Genomic DNA, 20223 nt, shown 5'->3' on the forward strand with positions numbered 1-20223 from the left:
TTTCTCCTAGACATGTCACGGATGGTCTTCTAAAAGGTGCTGATGCCGCCCAAGTAGCACAATACGTTGCCATGGAAAAAGCAACAGCAGCAGAAATCCTGAAAAACCAGGAAGAGTCAGCCTATGCCCATGGCTCCCCACCCCAGAGCACACCTGGAGGGAATGGAGAGTCTCCGGCTTCATCCATCAAGTCAGAAGTGGTGCCCCTGTCGACCATGACTGTCCACCATGCACAGAGCTCCCCGGTTGTCATCCACCAGTCACAGCACTCCTCCGCATTGGGCAACCATCCCCAGAACTTGCCTGGAGGGCCCGGTCATCACCCAGCCAGCCCTCCAGGCACCGTGCAGGAATCAACCACCACTGTCCAGCCAGTGCAGACTCCCCAGTCCCCACCTCCTCCCACCAATGGTTCCACCATGCAAAGTCTGTTCATTGAAGAAATTCACAGTGCAAGCAACCGGAACCGAGCTGTGTCAATAGAGGTAGGACCCCATCTTCCTTCCTCCTTTGACCCAAATATAACAACGGCTACTTATTAAGCAGCTGCTGAAAGGAAGTACAGCAAAGGATAAGGTATAGTCCCTGTTCTCAAAGAACATACAATCTACTTGGGAACATAAGACACTTCAAAAAATTTGATAATTAATAATGACATTTTAAAACAAAGTTCTTTAATAAAGTATTGTCCTCACAACAATCTTTAGAGGTAAATAGTGTAACCATCATCACTGTCATTTTACAAGTTAAGAAACTGAGACTTAGGGGCAGCTAGGTGGCACAGTGGATAGAGCATCAGCCCTGGAAACAGGAGGACCTGAGTTCAAATCCAGCCTCACACACTTGACATTTACTAGCTGTGTGACCTTGGGCAAGTCACTTAACCCCATTGCCTAGCAAAAGAAAAAAGAAAGAAAGAAACTGAGGCTTAGAGAAATAGTGCTTGTTGTCTTGCCTCTGTTCACACGGCTAGGAAATATCTGGATTTCCTGACTGCAAATCAGATATTCTTTCCATGCCATTATCCTACCTCTCAAATACATGTAAAGAGAGCACTAATTTTACAGTACCAAGTGAGTATTAATTGGTATCAATTAAATATTATGAGAGTTCTGAAGAGAGAGAAATTAGCTCAAGTGGTTGGGTAGGTGGCATGGAAGAGATGGGATTGTATCTGGGTCCTGAAGAGATGGTAATTGGTAGAGAGGAGGGAGAAGGCAGACCAGGAAGGAGCAAAACAATGAAGTCAGGAAAGCATAAGTGTACTCAAGAGAACTTCAGTCAATCAACAATAAGCATTTATTAAGCACCAGTATGTATGAACCACTGTGCTAAGGATACAAGAAGAAGCAAAAGACAGTCCCTGCCCTCAAGGAGTTTACAGTCTAATGAACTGGATCCATTGGACTAGAGTGGAGAATCTGTGTTGGCAAGTTGTGAAAGATGCTGGAATACAGGTTGAAGCCAGATTTTGGAGAGAATTGAATAACAAAATAGAAGGGTTTTGGGCTGGGGAGGATTTGAAACTGACTTCTTAAGGATTTCAATTCAGTAAACACATTGTAACAGTCACCAGTAACCTCTTGATTTCTAAATCTCTGGCCTTTTCTCATTCTTTTATCTGGCCTCAGTCAGTCAAACAACCAGTATTTATTAAGCACCTATTAAAGGCCAGGCACTGTGGTAAACACTGAGGATGTGAATAATGGCAGGGTGGGGGTGGGAGTGGCAAGCAGTCCTTGCTCTAATGGAACTAACAGTGCACAGGGAGACGGCAGGCAGACAACTGCACACAAATGAGGCTGGATGGATGGCTGTAGTGGGTTGCCTCTCCCCCTTCCCAGAAGGAGGAAGGCAACTAAAGTGAAGGAGGCCTAGGAAATGCTTCTTGCAGAAGATGGGATTTTAGCAAAGACTTGGGAGATGAGGATGGAGAGAATGCCAGATCTGGGGGACAGCCAGATAGAACTGTCGGAGTTGGGGAATAGGGTGTCAAATGCAAGGAAGATCCAGGAAGCCAGTGTCTCTGGAACAGAGAGTATGTGGAGGAGAGTAAGGCATAAGGAGACTGCAAAGCTAGGATGAGGCCAAGTTATGAAGGGCTTTAAAGGCCAAATGGGATTGTACATTTGATTCTGGAGGCAAAAGGGAGGCACTGTGGTTTATTGAATAAGGAGGGATTTGGTCAGACTTCGGCTTTTGGGTGAAAAGTTTGGCAGCACACTTGACACTGTCTATCACCAGTTTTTTTATTCTTTCGTGATAGAAGTAGCTGTGGCATAAGGGATAGAGGGCTAGCCTTGAAGCCAAGAAGAGCTGAGTTCAAATCTTACCTTTGACACATATGGACTCTGATGCTGGACAAGTCACTTAAACTGTCCATGCTCTTTGTATCTCTCTAAGGTTATAAATTACGGAAAAAAGTGCTGAGCTGCCTCAGTAGAGGGAATGTCTTCCTTCTTCAGGGAGTTCCCAATACTGATGAAATCCCAAGGTCCAGACCCTCTCCTTCGTAACAACCATTCCTTGGCTTCTCTGACATTGCACCGTGTTGATTTTCTTCTCACTTTTCTTCCTCTCCACACCTCCTAGTTAGAGACGTCCCCACATCTTTAAAGACGTCCTGTGGTTTCTTCCTCTCTGATCAGACCTCTCCTTTCTATTTCTCACCGCCTTTGTTTAGACTTTAGTGCTGAGCCACCAGCCTCCTGCCTGGACCCGGGCCCTTGGACCCCCCAGCTTCGGTCCAGCACCCTGTAGCCTGCTGCCAAAGACGGCTTCCTCCCAGAATACTTCTCTGCTCTCATCACTCTGCTTCAGACCATCTCCTTTAGGCTTTTATATCCCCAGGGGCTCGCACAGCGCCCAGACCATATTTGATTCTTGATAAATTCTCATTGGTTGATTGGAAGAGCTTTCAAACTCCTTGGGATCCAAGGATCATAGAATTTGAGCTGGAAGTAAACTTAGAGCTTATTTGGTCTACCTACTTCCCATTTTACAGATGAGAACATTGAGGCCCATGGAAAGTTAAGTGATTGATCCAAGGTCACACAGGTATTAAGTAACCAAACCCAGAACTTCTGAGTTTTCTCTGTTGCACAAGGATGTGTGTGTGTATATATATATATATATATATATATATATATATATATATGCACACACACATATACATATATATAAATACACATATGCACACACATACACACACATATACATATATACATACATATATGCACACACATACACACATACATATATACATACATATATGCATACACATACACACACATATACATATATATACATATATGCACACACATGCACACACATATACATATACACACACACACACACACACATATATATATATATATATATATAATCTGACTCTATCCACCTTTTCAACCTTGTAATCTAATCCTCACCATAAAATCCATGTCCGTGTCAATCTGACTGAACTGAATAGCAAATATACCAGTCCCCAAACATACCTGACAAGGCTTTTCTTGTACCATTCCCTCTATTTGCAATGCTTCTTCTTAGCTACTAAAACCTAACCATCCTAACCATTATTATTACTAATAGTGACTATTATGCATGATCTTTAGGAAGGGTCATTCACAATAATAATAGATAACATGTATTTAGCTCTTTAAGATTGGCAAAGCACTTTACAAATATTATTTAATCCTTACAACAACCCAGGGAGGTAGGTGCTATTATTGTTCCTATTTTACAGATGAGGAAACTGAGGCAAACAAGTTAGAGTGACTTGCTTAGTTCCAGAAGATGTGACAGATAAGCAGACTGTACTCTTCAAGGATCCTCTGACTTTCTAGTACTATCCACAGAGAACAGAAATCTGAACAGTTTTTCATTACTCCTTTAGCCGCCTAATGCCTAACACAGAAAAGTATGCTGCTTTAAATGTTCACCTCCCCCCACCCCCACCGTCACAAATGAAACCTGCTGAAATTTAGAATATCAGAAATCACAGGATGAGCAACTAAACAATTTACTTTTTTCCTTCAGAAGGCAGAAAAAGAATGGGAAGAAAAGAGGCAAAACCTGGACCACTATAATGGAAAAGAATTTGAAAAGCTCCTAGAAGAAGCTCAGGCCAATATTATGAAGTCCATCCCCAACCTAGAGATGCCGCCATCTTCTGTTCCTTCGCCAAAGGGGGATACTCCAGTGGACAAGCTAGAACTTTTAGGTGAGATCTGGTTGTTTCCATAGTTTGACTCGCATGCTGTAGAGCTCGAGTGCTTCTTGATTTCTGGGGAGAATATTTCTTTTGTACTATTGGAGGCTGGGGAGATGTTGTCAGGAGGCTTGTTTCTATTTATTAGCAATAATAATGGCAGGAAAGTCTCCACTCCTCAGTAGGAACAGAACAGGGCCCAGTAAAGAAAAAAGGAAATGAGTCTGTTGCTGGATTTCCCAGGGGTTTGATATCATTCCTGTGGGTGACCTGTTGGTCAGTTTGCTGAATGGATTGGGAGAAAAATTGGTCTGCTTTTTAAAAATGACACCATTTGGGTTTCCTAAAGAATATCAGGAATGTGTTTTGCACGATTGAGTATGCTGTTTCAGGGAGGGGAGGAGGGAGGGAGAGAGAGAGAGAAAATTTGGAACTCAAAATTTTTTAAAAATTAATACTAAAAATTTTTACATGTAACTGGGGGAAAATAATGGGTTTTTTTTTTTAAAGAAAATTAGGAGTAAATAAGGAGAAACAATCTTTAAGAGACTTGTCTATCAATGCAAAATGTATGGTGTTCCAGTAATCTTAGTGCAGCCTTAAACTTTAATAGCTTCAGAAGCATAAATGCTACATGCAAAAAACAACATTTGAAATGTTCATCATTTGGATTTATTTCATACTTACTGAATTTTGTGAATTGTGAATGATCAATTTTTAATTTTAAAATTTTAACAAGATGGGGCACCCTGTAATTTTGTATTGTTTATGTAACAGTTTCTGAATTATACCTTCCTAGACCAAGGGATTGGTAGAGGAGAGGAAAGTCCTCTTGCTTGGCCCCCTTGGTCACTTCATCTCCAATAGACTTTCTAGTGGGGTGTCATGTCAAAACTGTTGCGTGTGCGCTGAAACGTCATACTTCGAATGAGCTGGAGGTTAAGATTACAAAGGCAAGCCTTTCAGTCACTGATAACACCTGCTGAAAGATTTTTACAAGGTTCTAAAGATCGATTGGCTGGCTCATTTAGAATGACTCATGTTTGTTTAGGGGAAGCTAGGTGGCACAGTGGATAGAGCACTGGACCTGGAGGCAGGAACACTCCTCTTTCTGAGTTCAAATCTGGCCTTAGACACTTACTAGCTGGGTGACTTTGGGCAAATCACTTAACCCTTTTGCCTTAATTTTCTCATCTGTAAAATGAACTGGAGAAGGAAATGGCAAACCACTCCAATATCCTTACCAAGAAAAACTCCAAAATGGGGTCACATAGAGTCAGATGCAGTTGAAACAACTGAACAACAACAAAATCATATATATTTGTATGGCTGAAGAAAATGCCCATGTTGAATTTTCACGAGAAATAATCAATATTCAAATAACTCAACCTTTCAAAAGCTGTTCTTTGTAAGTTTGTAGCATTTATAGTGCTAAAGTTATTAGAACTTAAATATGCACTGAGACTTTTGAGATACCCTGTATTGCCAAGGGGCAGGAAGTTAGGGGATACCTGCCTCAGTGCACTAAACTCCCACAAAAGATATTAGCAATTTGTATTCATAAAAGGGTATCTGGACCTTTATTTTTTCATAAGGTACCCAAGACAGATGGGGCAAGATAGAGATAAAAAAGGGAAGATGGTCTAAGAATCCTTGCCTAGAATTGGTTAAAAAAGAAAATGCGCCATAGAAATGTAGGACTCAGACCCTTACAGGATTATAGTGATCATCTCTTCGAACCCCTCTCATTTTAAGAGGAAACCATATGTGAAAACGAGCAATTATCTGTGAAACACAGTAATCAATAGTATTTAGCCTGAAAGATGCACCCAATGCTCATTTTTTCAGAGGGACTCCTCCAAAAGATCCTGAGGGATAGGTATCATGGCCTGGTTTCTAAGAGGAGAATACCTAGCTTCAGGGAAGTCCAGACATTTCCATAAAGGCCCAAAGAGAGCTCTGGAGTGGGGACAGGAGTGGGAGAGAGGATTTAGGATTAGAATGTCCAGGCCTACTCTAGTCGAAGTGGGGGTTGATAATTTACTAAACATACTCAAAGCGCATTTGAGCGTGTATTTGCTCTTTCTCATTGCTGGAGATTGCTGAACACATCTAAAATGAGTAGGCTCCATGCTCTCACTGTTGCCAGTACAAGTTTTAAGCCAATGGCATCCTGGTTCTTCTCCTTCCCTCTGCCTCCTAAATGATCAGTTCCTTTTTCCAGCTACTGCTGTAAAGCGGTAACCACAAATCTTAGATTGTAGAATTGGAAAAGTCCTTAGAGGACATCAAATCCAACCCCTCTTTAGTCTACAGATGGTGAAACTGAGGTACAGAGTGGTTAAGCAACTTGCCCAGAGTTCTACAGCCAGTTGGTGTCTGAAGCCATGGTTGAACCTGCTCCTTCTCTAAGGTCTTGTCTGGTGCCCTGTGCGTTATACCACATGGCCTCTCTCTTTTCTTCTAGCCTCTGAATCTCTACTTCTGCCCTCCTTGTTCTGCGTCCCACTCCCCTCCTTTGAACACTACTGCTTTATTTGGTCCAGGTGAATGAATGAAAAAGCACTTTGCATCTCATTTAGCATCCCTGAAAACTTCCTGCTGGAGCACAAAGGTTGGTCATTCATAAAAGAGAAAAAAGGCTTTGAAGGCCAGAGAGAATACCCTGGTTTTAGTATGAGGCCCTGGCTCTTCAGCTCACCCACAGAACTCAAGGCTATGCTGACTAGCAAGACGTTGGTGTAGTGATGGATTGGTGATGGAGAAGTTTTCAGGCAGCCTAGGACCAAGGCCAAGGCGAAGTTGGAGGAAGACACAGTCCTTTTTGGACATTCTCTTGAGAGTAATCATGCACAACAATGTGTTCTTTTCCAGAAGAATCTCCAAATTCAGAACAGGATTCGGATAAGCTGGAAGGGAAGTCTCCTCCTCCACCGCCTCCTCCTCCACGCAGAAGCTACCTTCCAGGCTCTGGGCTGACCACCACACGATCTGGAGATGTGGTCTACACCATCAGGAAAGAGAATGCAACCACTAAGGTTGGAGAATTGAAGCACTAGATAATAAGTCTTCAAGTAGCAAAGAAATCTTCAGATAAGACTTTGTTTTAGCTTAAGGCAGGGGCTCATAACCTGGAGTCCACACAACCCAGGGTCTTTAAATAGATCCAGGGGGATCCATGAACTTGAATGGGAAAAAAAAATTACATCTTTATTTTTTCCTTGTTTTTTTTTACAAGTATTTATTATTATCCCTCCCTTTTCTTTTATCCCCACACTCCTACCATAGAACAGTTTTAAAAAAGAAAACTCATAATGAATATTCATAGTCCTGCAAAACAAGTTCCCACGTGGCCATGTCCAAAAATTCCACGTTTATTTCAATAGAATTGATTTCCTTTGTAATCTTACATATTTTATTTTATGCATTTCAGAACATTATTCTGGGAAAAAGGTCCATAGGTTTCACCAGACTGTTAAAGGGGTGGAGGGCCAGGGAGAGAGAAGGCATGAACACAGAAGAATCATAAGAACCCCTATTCTAGGCCATTTTTAAAAAGAGAAAAGAAATGGGGAGGGCTCTGAAGTTGATTTCCAGGAAACAATACCGCTTGACAAGTAGCATTCCCTGTTATGTGACCAGCCCTGTAACCATGGGGCTTACCCTTGCTTGACTTTTGAGTGTAATAATGTAAAGTGCAAATCACAAGCTACTTCCTAGCCAGGCAGGGCATCATAAGAAGATTTAAAAATAACATCTTTCCCACATGACCAACATCTGTCAAGACAGTTGTGAGATCCTGAGCAGAAACATGAGAAATGGGCTTGCACCTCTTACATTGCTCAAATTCACCCTGCTCATCATTCATGTTAAATTCAAAAGAAAATCCCCAAAGAGCCAGTTTTTCATATACTTACTGAAGGCTTAAAATTTTTATTATGATTTTTATTTATATTAATCAAAATAATGGTTTATGGGGAAAAAAATCCCAGTCTAATTTCCTGGGTCAATATTTTCTGGGCTTTCAGAAGTCAGTAAGGGAGGGTGATAGTGACTTACTCCACCATCTTGGCTCCCAGAAGCAGAACCCTCCATCCTAGTCTCATTTCAAGTTGACTGACTAGCTATGCCTGCTGGGTTTGGGGCTAGGAAACAGACGTATTGTACAGAGGGATTATTTCAGTCCACACACATTTGTTTTCTGATTTGTTAGCAGTTGGGAACCATATTTAATCAGTCAGTGAGGGTGCTGCCATTTCCTTATAGGAAAGCAATGAAGATGCTGGGCCAGCACTACCAGCTAAGGTCACGAAAGGTCCACAAGAAGAGCAAGTTTTAGCCCGGTCACAACCTCCACCACCAGCTGCAGTTTCCTCTTCAAAGGATGAGGAAGAAGAAGAAGGAGATAGAATAATGGCTGAATTACAGGTATGGGCTTAGAGTAATGTTGAAATGGCCTTGTGGTGAAATTCCCCCTGGTGATTTTCAGAATCTAGGTTTCAAGTGAAAGAATTTGTTCAGACTTTACACAAAAGTATCCTAGCTCCCAGGGATCATAGAACTTGGCTATCAAAGTTTCTTAAGACATGTACAAGGAAGGTCCATTTCAGGTACCAGATATAGAGATAATTCTCATTTATTCTTTCTCTCTCTCTCTCTCTCTCTCTCTCTCTCTCTCTCTCTCTCTCTCTCTCTCTCTCTCTCTCTCTCTCTCTGCATTCTCAGCAAATAATTGGCATAAAACACTGCCCATCTTATTTAGTAAGAGCTGGTTATTAGAGTATGATGGTATCATCAAAAGATAGAGCGTGTTTATTTAGGCTATCCAAAATTGGTTCATATTGTTATAGGGTTTAATTCTTTGGGGACAATTCGAATTGCTGATCTGTAAGTATGTGATCTGTTAAAGACAGATTTGGTCATCTATTAATATTGAGTTCCATTGCAATGTTGTTTTTGTTTGTTTGTTTGTTTGTTTGTTCGTTTTTACCATTTCAAATTTCCTGGAAAGCTGAAGGATTGGGTTGGGTGTCATACCATCCCAGTGGGAAACATTGCTTTACCTGAATATCCTTTACTTTGGAAAACTTCACTTTACTTATTGGTTTTCAATTTTTATGAGACTAAATCAGAAACGATGTAGATGGGATACTAAATCATATGCCAATTTCATATTCACATGAGTGATGTGAACTTGCACAGTATTTAGGCTCATACATTGACAGGTAAAAATGGAATACATGGAGTTTTCCATTTGATTAATGATACTTAACTGAGATCTAGAGGTAGCAAGAGCGCTGGGCTTGGAGTCAAATGGAGCTGGGTTCAGATCCTATCTCTGACACTGGCCATATGATTAAGTCACCAAACTATAAACAAATCCCTAGGATTTATTTCCTAAGCTAGCTAACCTAGCTCCCCATCAGGTATTCCTCTATACTAATGAGTACATAGATCTTCCTTGTGTTTCATTAGGATAGTTTTTTCATGCTGCCCAAAAGCCAGCTTTATGTTCTAAGGAAACCTTGCCATATCTCCAACCCACAAGTGGTTTTGAAGATTCTCCTTTGAACATGTGCCTTTTACTAGGCTATGTGGAACTTTTAAACTATCCAATTCTTTTTTACTGCAATGACCATAACCTGGTTGCTATAGTAACAGGAGTCAGTTAAAGCTAGCCGTTCAGACTTGGTGAAAAGCAAGACTGTTTGGGCCATTATTGTCTGCTTTGTCTCTTGGGGTTCTTTTAGAGCCTCACCTAAAGCTAGGAAGCCAGCATACGAGTCTATCTGCCCATCTGATTCCTCCAAGTTTTGAGCTAGTGAGCTTAATTCCAAGACCTCAGGTTTCTGAAGCTCATGATTTATAAAACAAACAGGGTCCATGCACCTCCCCAACTCAAGAAGCTCCAGTGACTCCTTCTTGCATCTAGGTTAAGATACAAATTCCTCTTTTTGGCTTTTAAAGCTCTTCATGGTCCAACTCCAACCTACCTTTCCAGGTTTATTTTGTATCATTCTCCACATATACTACATGTCACCAAAATGAAGCTGTTCTTCATTCACAACATTCCTATCTTCCACCTTCTTTCCTTTGAATAGGCTGTCCCCTATGCCTGGAATGTACTCGCTCCTTATAGAACCCCTACCTGGATTCATGCAATGCTAAGCCCAATTGCCACCTCCTATTGGAAATCTGTTCTGTTTCTCACAATTGCTAGTTACCTTCTCCCCAGAAATTTACCCTCTCTTCTTTGTATAAAGTTTGTTTTTAATTTTCTGTATATGTTGCCTTCCCCCAGCCAACTATTTGAAGTCAAGGACAATTTTTTTTTTCAGTTGGAAATGTAGACTGAATATTCATTCAGGAGATGACGGCTAGGAATCTAGATTTGTCCCCGTTGATGTGTTTTAGGACTGGCCACCCTGTGTCCATCTTCAGAAGAGCCAAAATAGCTTCCCTGATAAATTATATCCCGGAGATGAAACTGGGCTCCGTATCCAGTAGTTGACAACATTGCCCAATCCAAAAGGAACTTGCGTGTGCATTAACATATGTTAACAAACAAAATCTTGGCTGGGAAAGAATTTTCTTTCCTCTCAAGACTCATGAAACTTAATATTTGGGGAGACCCCAATTTCTACAGAGGCAAGTGAAATGTGGATAACTCGTCAGTTGGCTTTTAATTCTCTTGCCTCTAGGCCTTATAGTTTTATCATCTGTAAAATAAGACGCTTATTGGGTGATATATTGAAGGTCCACCTTTTCTATTCTGTGGTTCTATGACATGAAAAACAATTCAGAACATGTGTCTTACTGACTTTACCTGCAGCAATATCTCCTGATGTGAAGAATATATGCTTTTCCTTCTTTCTAATTGTTATATTTTACTTGTACCTTTGTAGGTTGTATTTAAAATTTATTCGTTCATTTGTATAACCTTCCAGGAAAACCCACGTCTGGTCATTTTCCCCACCCAATGTGTGTTTATTTCCCAAACAACAGTGAACATATCCAGTTACTTCCTAGCTAGTTTTTAACCTTAAATTTCAAAGGGGACTTTCAGCTAGCCCTGAGGTCTATGTCCCCGCTCCAGGACTTAGAGCTCACAAGCCTTCTGGACCCTATGTCTATTTGCCTCAATCTTTTCCTATCAGTCATGATTGGATACATGTTAACTTGCAGTGTTTTAATTCTTTAGGCATTCCAGAAGTGCTCCTTTATGGATGTAAATTCAAACAGTCCTGTTGAGCAGGCCCGAACTGACAGTCAAGTTAAAGACACTAGGCCTGGGGCCGTTACACAACCCAAGGAAAGGAAGGTAAAGTGGCGCCAGCCTGTCTGCCACGTGGCCTTGACATTTCCTTCTTTTTCCTTGCTCTGACACTAACCTGGGTCTCCCTCGTTTGTCATTCTGCATCTTCTGTCTTTCGTTCTCTCCTCTGTGTTCCTCAGCTGAAGAAATAATTTAGTTTTATCTTAAAGAAGGCTGGCTGAGGTTACCGTGGGGAGGACAGCAGTGCTACTGTGCTTGGATCCCACATGCAATATGTTAGATACTTTGTGCACCAAAAAGAAAGAGCCCTGACCCATAATGACCCTCTATCCAAAAGTTAGACAAACTGGAGGCAGAATGAACAAAGACACTACCCCATAAAAACTGGTTCTGATTCATTTTTTCTAATGACAACTTGCAATAAAATAGGCTAAAGACATCTTACCCAGGCCAGAATAGTACGCGTAAATAGGCAAAATGAACGAAGATAATAACCCCATATAAACTGGTTCTGATCCATTTTTTGTAAAGGCAACTTGTAGTAAAGTGGGCTAAAGGCATCTTATTCAGGCCAGAAGAGTACGCGTATATAGGCAGAATGAACAAAGATACTAGCCCCCATATAAACTAGTTCTGATACGTTTTTTTAAATGGCAACTTGCAAAAAAAAATGGGCCAAATACATCCTATTCAGGTCAGAACGGTATACATGCACATACATACAAGAACACACATTAATAATAGCATACAGAGGAAAAGCTGCTTTTCTAACATTCCAACCTATGTGCCTTCATTAACAGAGACTTCTACATACCCAAAGTGTAGTAAAATTCGATGTTCCTAGTGAATTCCCAAGGAACTATACGACCCTGAATTTTCTTTTAAATCACTGAAGATTAACATCAGTCTGGTTTTAATGTTAAGTTCATCTGGTTGCATCCTAATTCATTTTGAAAAATGATAGCCATGTGAGAACTTTCTGGTTACGTGACTATCATGTCACAGATACTGCTGCCTATATATCAATTAATAAGCATTTATTAAGTACCTGCTGTGTTTCAGGCCCTGATCCTAGGGAGCTTACATCCCATTGGAATTCATGTAAATTTAAAAGTCTCTCAAGGCAAAGGTGTTAGGATGAAACTGTGACATGTTTTGTCTTGTTTTTTATGTTGTAGACCCTGTCAGGCTGGCACTTAGTTATTTATTTGTTCACTTATTTGTTTGTTTGTTCATTCATTTAGCAAGGAAAGTGGGGTTAAGTGACTTGCCCAGGGTCACACAGCTAGTAGGTGTCAGGTGTCTGAGACCAGATTTGAATTCAGGTCCTCCTGACTCCAGGGCCAGTGCTCTATCCACTGTGCCACCTAGCTGCCCCAAGTCTGGTTTTTAAATAAATAAGATACATAGGATTTCAAGGGACATACATTATATTGCAGTATTGAAGCCTTCCAAAGTGATTGAATTTTTTGGTCACTTGCACTCAATGCTGAGGCTTCCTCCCTCCATTTTCTGAAGTGGTTCCATGTTGATTAACTCTGCACCTGAGCTGCAGCTTTGGCCTGTGTGTCATTTCCCTAACTGTCCTGGAATCATCTTTGCCTTCTTTAATCGAGGTCCCTCAGGATTCTGCCGTGATACATGTGTTGTAAATTACTCTGACTACAAATCAATGATTGTGCTTTCTGTTCCACATCCCACTGTAACCACCGTGCCTTTTCTTTACGGTTCCCTTCAGCAAGACTGTCAATAACACCATCTATGCAGGATCACCCAAGGACTTCTGCTGAAATGTGTTATAGCCAGGGATTCTGGCAGCATAACATTGCATTGCAAACGAGCTGTGCTTCATTGAATGATGACTGTACTTTCAGTGTTAGCCTTAAGTTATGGTGTATATCTAGTCTTCAGAGACCTTTTGGGATATAAAAGAGGTACACCATTAAATCTGGGGCATGATATGTCATGTAGATTTTATAGTCTAACATCTGTCTTTATTTTACACTTAACCTTTTGGTAGTGTTGGCTTTCTCTTTTTATTTTGGCTCATACCCCTCAGCTGTTAGTAGTGCAGCAATTATTCTTTGACTAATGATAATTATCAGTTCTAAATTGCATTGCTTCATTTCTAAAGAATTGGGTTTATTTTCTTAATCTCAAAACTTCTTCCCCATTCAATGCACGAATCTGTTGCAGGGAGTCCTTTCCATAAAAAGAAATGGGATGAGGCTAATTTCATTGGAGTCTGAGAATGGGACAAACGTGAAAAGGCTTCTTAGAGAATTTGTCCCAGAACCCAAATCAGTGGCACAGTCAGGACCAAAACCTCGGCCTCCTGACTTGCAGTTCAGTGCCCTTCCTACCGCGTCATGCTGCCTCTCAGTTCCTAGATTCCGTTATGCCAACAGCCAGATCTGAGTAGCGGCAAGTTACTTGTCTGGTACTTGGGTGTGGTAGCCTCATCTCTCTCTTATAACCTTTGGTTCCTCTTGCACAATTTGAAATACATGAAATATTTTGCTAATTGAAACTTTCATCTTGGGCAAAACAGGGCATTTTTGGAAGTTGGAGAACAAAACAAATGCAGGTAATAACATAACTATAAGGCTTCTTGATTGGTGTGTTAAACATGTGCTTGGCCAGAATGGTTTGGCTATATTGTTAAAGGAATATTCTAGCTTAGTTCATGTTTTGAGGTGGGGAGGTGGGATGATGCAGAGGTAGTCTTATAGAATAACCTGTCCTACACTGTTCTACTAGAATTTGGAATTTTTCCATGAAGACATACGGAAATCTGATGTTGCATATGAAAATGGCCCCCAAATGGAATCCCGAATGGTGAGTTTACATGGTCTATGCTTCATTTGATATAGGCAGAATAATTAACTGCTTTCTTTTGGCAAATCCATTTCTGATTAATATGTGTGGTTTTCCCCCCCTCCTTCTCAGGTGTACGATGTTACTACAGGGATTCTAAAAGCTAGTGACCTTCCTAAGGACAGGTGGGAAAGGAAAGCTGAAAATAATGTTTCTGATGAACCAGGGCCGTCAGAAAGTAAAACTGGTGACTTAATGAAGGAAAATGCTGCCTCCTATAGGAGTTTGCTTAGAGACAGTAAAGACTATTCCCAGAAAAATGTGTCTGTCTGCCCAAGTCTCTCTGGAATTGGCTTATCAGAAAGTGAAGCAAGCAAAGGGCCTCAAGCTTTAGGAATACAATATACTGTGGTTAAAACTGAGAATCAGAAGGTGAGTTATGGAAAAGAGACGAGTCAACAAGAACTTGAAAACCTGGATAAATCCAACCTAGCTACTCATACTGATACAGTCCAACTGCGTAATAATAACATTGCAGGAGCTTCAAAGTCAACTCCAGACCAAGAGGTACACACATTTGACTATGGCCAAGTTGTCCTAAGATCTAAGGGATCTAAAAACGCCAATGGGGGCTTCAGTGAGGATGGAGAAGCAATAGCAAGTTCTCCAACAGAAGACAATCCATCCACTGACAACATTGCTTTTATGATTACTAAAACAGCTGTCCAGGTGCTATCAAGTGGAGAGGTTCATGATATAGTGAGCAGAAAGGGAGGAGATGTACAGACAGTTAATATTGATGCCAAGAAAGAAGTGATCTCCCAACAGGAAGGTACAGAAAATGAAGAACCAGTGGTGTGTTTAGATAAGAAACCAGTCATCATCATTTTTGATGAGCCCATGGATATTCGATCTGCATATAAAAGACTCTCAACTATATTTGAGGAATGTGATGAGGAATTAGAACGGATGATGACAGAAGAAAAGATTGAGGAGGAAGAAGAGGAAAATGAAGAACTAAGGAACACTTCTCAAATGTTTGCTAACAGCCTAGATTCAAATCAGTTGGCCAATATAAGACTGGGAGAGCAGCCTGAGGGTATGCTTAGGGCCCAGTCACATTTGGCAGAAACCAAAATACCAAGAGGACCAGAACTGAGCAAGACAGAACTGAACCAGGACAGCCATGCTTATTCTCCAAATTCGGATGAAAAGGCTGATCTTGCAGAGGACCAATTTGAAAGTCCTAAGAAAAAGTTTAAATTCAAATTTCCTAAAAAGCAGCTGGCTGCCCTAACTCATGCCATTCGGACAGGAACCAAGACAGGCAAGAAAACCTTGCAGGTGGTGGTTTATGAGGAAGAAGAAGAGGATGGGACTTTAAAACAACACAAAGAAGCCAAGAGGTTTGAAATTTCAAGGTCTTTACCTGAAGAAACTCCTAAAATTACAAGTAGAAAACAAGAGCAACCTGGCCTAGAGATTTCAAAGCCAGCTTCTAGAACTGATGAGATTCGAAAAAATACCTACAAAACACTGGACAGCCTTGAGCAGACCATTAAACAACTTGAAAATACCATCAGCGAAATGAGCCCCCGAGCGTTGGCTGACACCTCGTGTGCTCCCCATCAAGGCTCTCTAACATATTCATCCCATGTAGCTCAAGACTCCTCGTCCAGAATCCCAGTAGTAGTGGAAGAAACCTCTGCCACTCTAGAGCCCCCTACATCCATACCTTCAGCCTCACGTAAGGTATCTTAGTACAATGAGAAGTGAAAAGATCCGACTGCTTTCTAAATCTGCCATAATCACCATTGGCAAGAGGTGTCTTGTGATTTACTTGCTTCTTTTCAGGTGGCTTGTTTTTTGTCTGTTGCCCACAATTCCTTTTTTCCATCCTCCTTCCAACCCCCCCCCAATTAGGTGTCTAACAGCTAATCGATTCCATCCCCCTCCCCCCGCTGCTGATTGGTGATGGGCAGTGCAAGGATTCTGGGACAGTAATTTGGTGTGTGAAATGAATGCTCTCATAACCACATTAAATTCAATTTGATCAGTAGTTCTGCAGTTTCCTCTCATTTGATTCTTGAAATTAACACCAGTGGTGATGTCTGTCTCATAAGCCTCTCCTGCATGTAGGTCTCTGGCTTCTGACACCAAGCTTTTCTGCACAAGGTGTGATCTGCTGTGACCCTTTGCTCCCAAATTTCTTCATCTGTCTTCTCTCTCACTGCTTCTTCCCACAGGGCTCTAGTGGTACTCCCCAGACAAGCCGGATGCCAATCCCTATGAGTTCCAAGACTAGACAAGGAAGCATGGATAAGCCAAGCAAACAACCCAAGCTACAGGACCCCCGCCAATATCGACAGGTAGTTTTACCCTAACCCCAAACTTTGGACGGACACTAATGCAGTTAAGATGCAAGTCACTGACGTAATTCATACCAAATAATGTGTTTTCTCTGTAAAATATGGTCTGAGTACATGTCCTGGATCTGGGGGCATGACGAGATGATCCTTGTGAAGCTTCCACCACGCTTATGCATGCTTGTAATAAAAACAACCAACCATCTTTTGCTTTGTAACTCCAATTTTCAGCTGTTAACATAAGGTGCCAGACCAGTTGATTTTTGTTTGGTGAATGTAATGGTTCATCAGAACAGCCTGGGGAACCAATCCAGCCTGCTGTTCAGCCACCTTTTCAAGTTGTCAGTACTAACTTATGTTTTTAATTCATTGCCTTAGATGTGCATTAACCTTCCATCCCAACATCTCCATCCTCATGTAATACTCCGGAAGCATGGCCAATGTAGTCAATGGTAGTTGGGTTGATGTGACTTCTCTCCTGAGCCCTTCCCTCTCCTCCTTCTCCCATCCTATATGTTCTTCTTTGTGCACTTTGGGGGTTTCTACCAAGTCCAGTACAGCATTGCAGACCTTAGCTCAGGTCTTGAACTGTTCGTTTTTATTCTGAGAAGGGTTGTATTTGCCAGGCCCTGTTGATTTGATCATGTTACTAGCTTTCTGATAAACTGTCTCCCACCATCTTTATTTGCAGGCTAATGGAAGTGCTAAGAAAGCTGGTGGGGACTGGAAGGCTACTTCCCCTTCCTTACCTGCTTCTAAGATTCCGGCCTTTTCTCCCAGCTCTGGGAAAAGCAGTTCTATGCCCGCTTCTAGTGGTGATACTCCTAATCCCCCTAATCCCTCTACTAAATCATCCATTCCTTCCTCTAACCTTCTCAGCCCCCAAACAGGTCGCACTGCTTACTCTACTTCCCAAATCCCTTCTGTCTCTAATGGCTCCTTAAAATTTCAGAACCCTACTCACACAGGTAAAGGTCACCATCTCTCATTCTCAATACAGACTCAAAATGGCCGACCATCCCCTCCTTCTTCTTCCTCTTCTCCCCCTTCCCCTGCCTCTCCCACTTCACTGAATCAAGGTGTGAAGAGCATCAGGACAATCCATACCCCTAGCTTCACCAGCTACAAGTCACAGAATGGAAATCCGAGCAAATCTACCCCATCCACAGCCAAGGAGACCTCTTAAAGGCTGAATGCCAATTGGTGCAAATCCACCCAGGCTAATGTTAGAATATGAGTTGGCTACAACCATTTTCACAGGAGAATGTAACATTTTGTTGTATTGTTTGAGGGCTCAATGCTGAATATGTACTAAATACTGAACTAATTGATTTGAGTAAAGCTGTTGTTTTGTTTTTTTTAAACTTTGTTCCTGTTGTAATTACATAACATTTATTGTCTGTATTCAGCACCTGTTAAGTACAGTGAGCATGTGTTAGGAGAAAAGAATATGGTAGACATTCAGGAGTGTGTGTGTGTGTGTGTGTGTGTGTGTGTGTGTGTGTGTGTGTGTGTGTGACAGAGAGAGAGAGAGACAGCGAGAGACAGAGTGTATGTCTTTTAAAAACAAAAGCAAAAACCCTGTATCAAGCTTGGAAAACATGTATGGCTTCAGAATTTTAGTATGTTGTTTTGTACACAATATTTTTCATCATGGAAATTAGAAGTGAACAGAGAAATACCCATGTGACTATACAAACTGTAAATCTGATACTAAAATATTTCCTTTTATTTTACTGTTATTTAGCTTTGTTACAGATTTCTATTTTTGTCAGAATTTCATCGTTCCTTTCAAAATCTTTTTGCCAAAACATTTTGATACTATAGTAATGTACATTTGAGAGAAGTATGCTGAACTCTTGAGCTTCCACGCAGATACCAGGCTTCACATGTAGGGGGCAATCTAACGCACCTATTGCACTGCCACCAGGGTTATATATAATAATTTGCCAATCCAAGAAAAAATGATTTCTTTGTTTTTGCATTTGGTATTTGCTAATTATTTTCTTTGCAAAATCTAACCCTTTCTTTGAGTTCATTTTGACTGAGACCTGGTAACCCACACTGTACTGCATTGTGGATTTTAAAATGTACACTTCTGTACTTTCTGTAAACTGACAAACTTTTGTACATATATATACATATATAGATAGATAGATAGATCTATTAAAAAATACTGTATGTGGCTGAGCACATAGAGTAGTTTTCCCACACCAAAGTTAATTTTTATGCATGCTTTGAAAATATAGAGGGAATGGGCAGAAAGGTAACTATCCATAAATTTAAAAAAACAAAGCAAAACAAAATAATTCATTTGCACAGTTGGAGTGTTTTTTTGTAAATAAATGTATTTGTATAACACAATAATGTATTATACAGAACTATCAGCAGAGTACTTTACAAAACTAAATAAAAGGGCTGCATGCTTATATTTTTGTATTTCATCACTCTAACTGCTTCTTTTCAATCATAAAAAAGCGTAACTGAAGATAGTTCCAAGTTTAAACATATTCTCACATAGTCAAGGCTGTTGGTATTAGCAACCCTCCACTGTGCATCCATATGACACGTGGGCTTTTTGCAAGACCCCAGTTGCGAGTTCTCCATGGGTGATTTTATAATGAATTTCCCATGACTTCATTGCAAGCGTGATATTTTAATATCTAGTATGCCCTCTGTGTGGAGAGTCTGTGAAATAACCAGTTTTCTCTGTCTGCTGATCAGCATTTGCATATGAAAATTAAGTCTAGATATAAGGCACGCAATCTCATTTACCTGAGGGAATATTGTCACTGTTTTTTTGACCTACAGTAGAAGTGAAGCAAAAAAATAAAACTTCTTTATTGCTGATTTTTTCTTTGAGTTCTCCATTTTAAAAATGAGCAATTATTGTTGGCCTAAAGGGGACTATGGTAGCTGAACATTTACACTATTTCTAGGCTTTCATTTCAGGGAAATAAGAAGTGAAGGAATGAAAACATGAATCACCTTGAGCACATGAGAAATCTCACAAGTATTGACCAAGGCTCTCCTTCACCAAAAATCCTTAGCTTCAATAATACCATGCCAGACGGAAATATTCTTAAATATTTTGAAACCACAGTCATTACCATACCCAAACCTTTTCTTCTAGGATGATTCTAGGAGAAACCAGAGTCATTATCATTTCCAAGCCTTTTTGTCTAGGATGTCCCTTTTCTAGCTCAGTCTTCTAGGATTGTCCAGTCAGACCAGTTTATATTATGATTCTACCAATTTATAATAATCACCTTTATATGCTCTGAGTAAAACTTGTGCAATCTTTATAAAGGATGTCTCTGTTTGGATACCAGTGTTTCCTTCATCACAGTCTTCTCCAAAATCTCAATAACTCCAATATGGTAAAGAATGTGTGCTAGCTAAGGGTGAGAGTCAGGCTATGAATTCTTTCCAAGGCATTAAAAAAACCAAACAAAGCAATGATTCACTCAATCTCCTCATGGATCACAATTCTAGAGCTAGAAGGGGTAATGTCCAGATCATGCCAGTCAGTTTACAGATGTGGAAAAAGAGCCTCA

General features: G+C 40.7%; 1 protein-coding gene across 8 annotated transcripts in view; it reads left to right on the forward strand.

Annotated features, from left to right (window-relative positions):
- Positions 1-19516, forward strand: part of KIAA1217 (KIAA1217 ortholog) — a 393972-nt gene extending 374456 nt beyond the window's left edge. For 4 of the 8 annotated variants that reach the window (XM_078151949.1, XM_020978270.2, XM_020978271.2 and 1 more), the window contains 9 exons: positions 11-485; positions 4036-4219; positions 7082-7245; positions 8474-8635; positions 11409-11528; positions 14244-14321; positions 14433-16052; positions 16547-16669; positions 17358-19516. In XM_078151949.1, coding sequence (XP_078008075.1) covers positions 11-485; positions 4036-4219; positions 7082-7245; positions 8474-8635; positions 11409-11528; positions 14244-14321; positions 14433-16052; positions 16547-16669; positions 17358-17852 — 3421 coding nt within the window. In that variant the 3' untranslated portion in view covers positions 17853-19516. Of the gene's footprint in view, positions 1-10; positions 486-4035; positions 4220-7081; positions 7246-8473; positions 8636-11408; positions 11529-14243; positions 14322-14432; positions 16053-16546; positions 16872-17357 lie in introns of those variants that run through there. The other 4 variants (XM_020978279.2, XM_020978274.2, XM_020978273.2 and 1 more) reach the window with 3 other exon arrangements.
- The last annotated feature ends 707 nt before the right edge of the window (positions 19517-20223 follow it).

This window comes from Phascolarctos cinereus, unplaced genomic scaffold (genome assembly GCF_003287225.1).
Source record: "Phascolarctos cinereus isolate Bilbo 61053 unplaced genomic scaffold, phaCin_HiC Scaffold_1;HRSCAF=81, whole genome shotgun sequence".
Lineage (NCBI taxonomy): Eukaryota > Metazoa > Chordata > Mammalia > Diprotodontia > Phascolarctidae > Phascolarctos > Phascolarctos cinereus.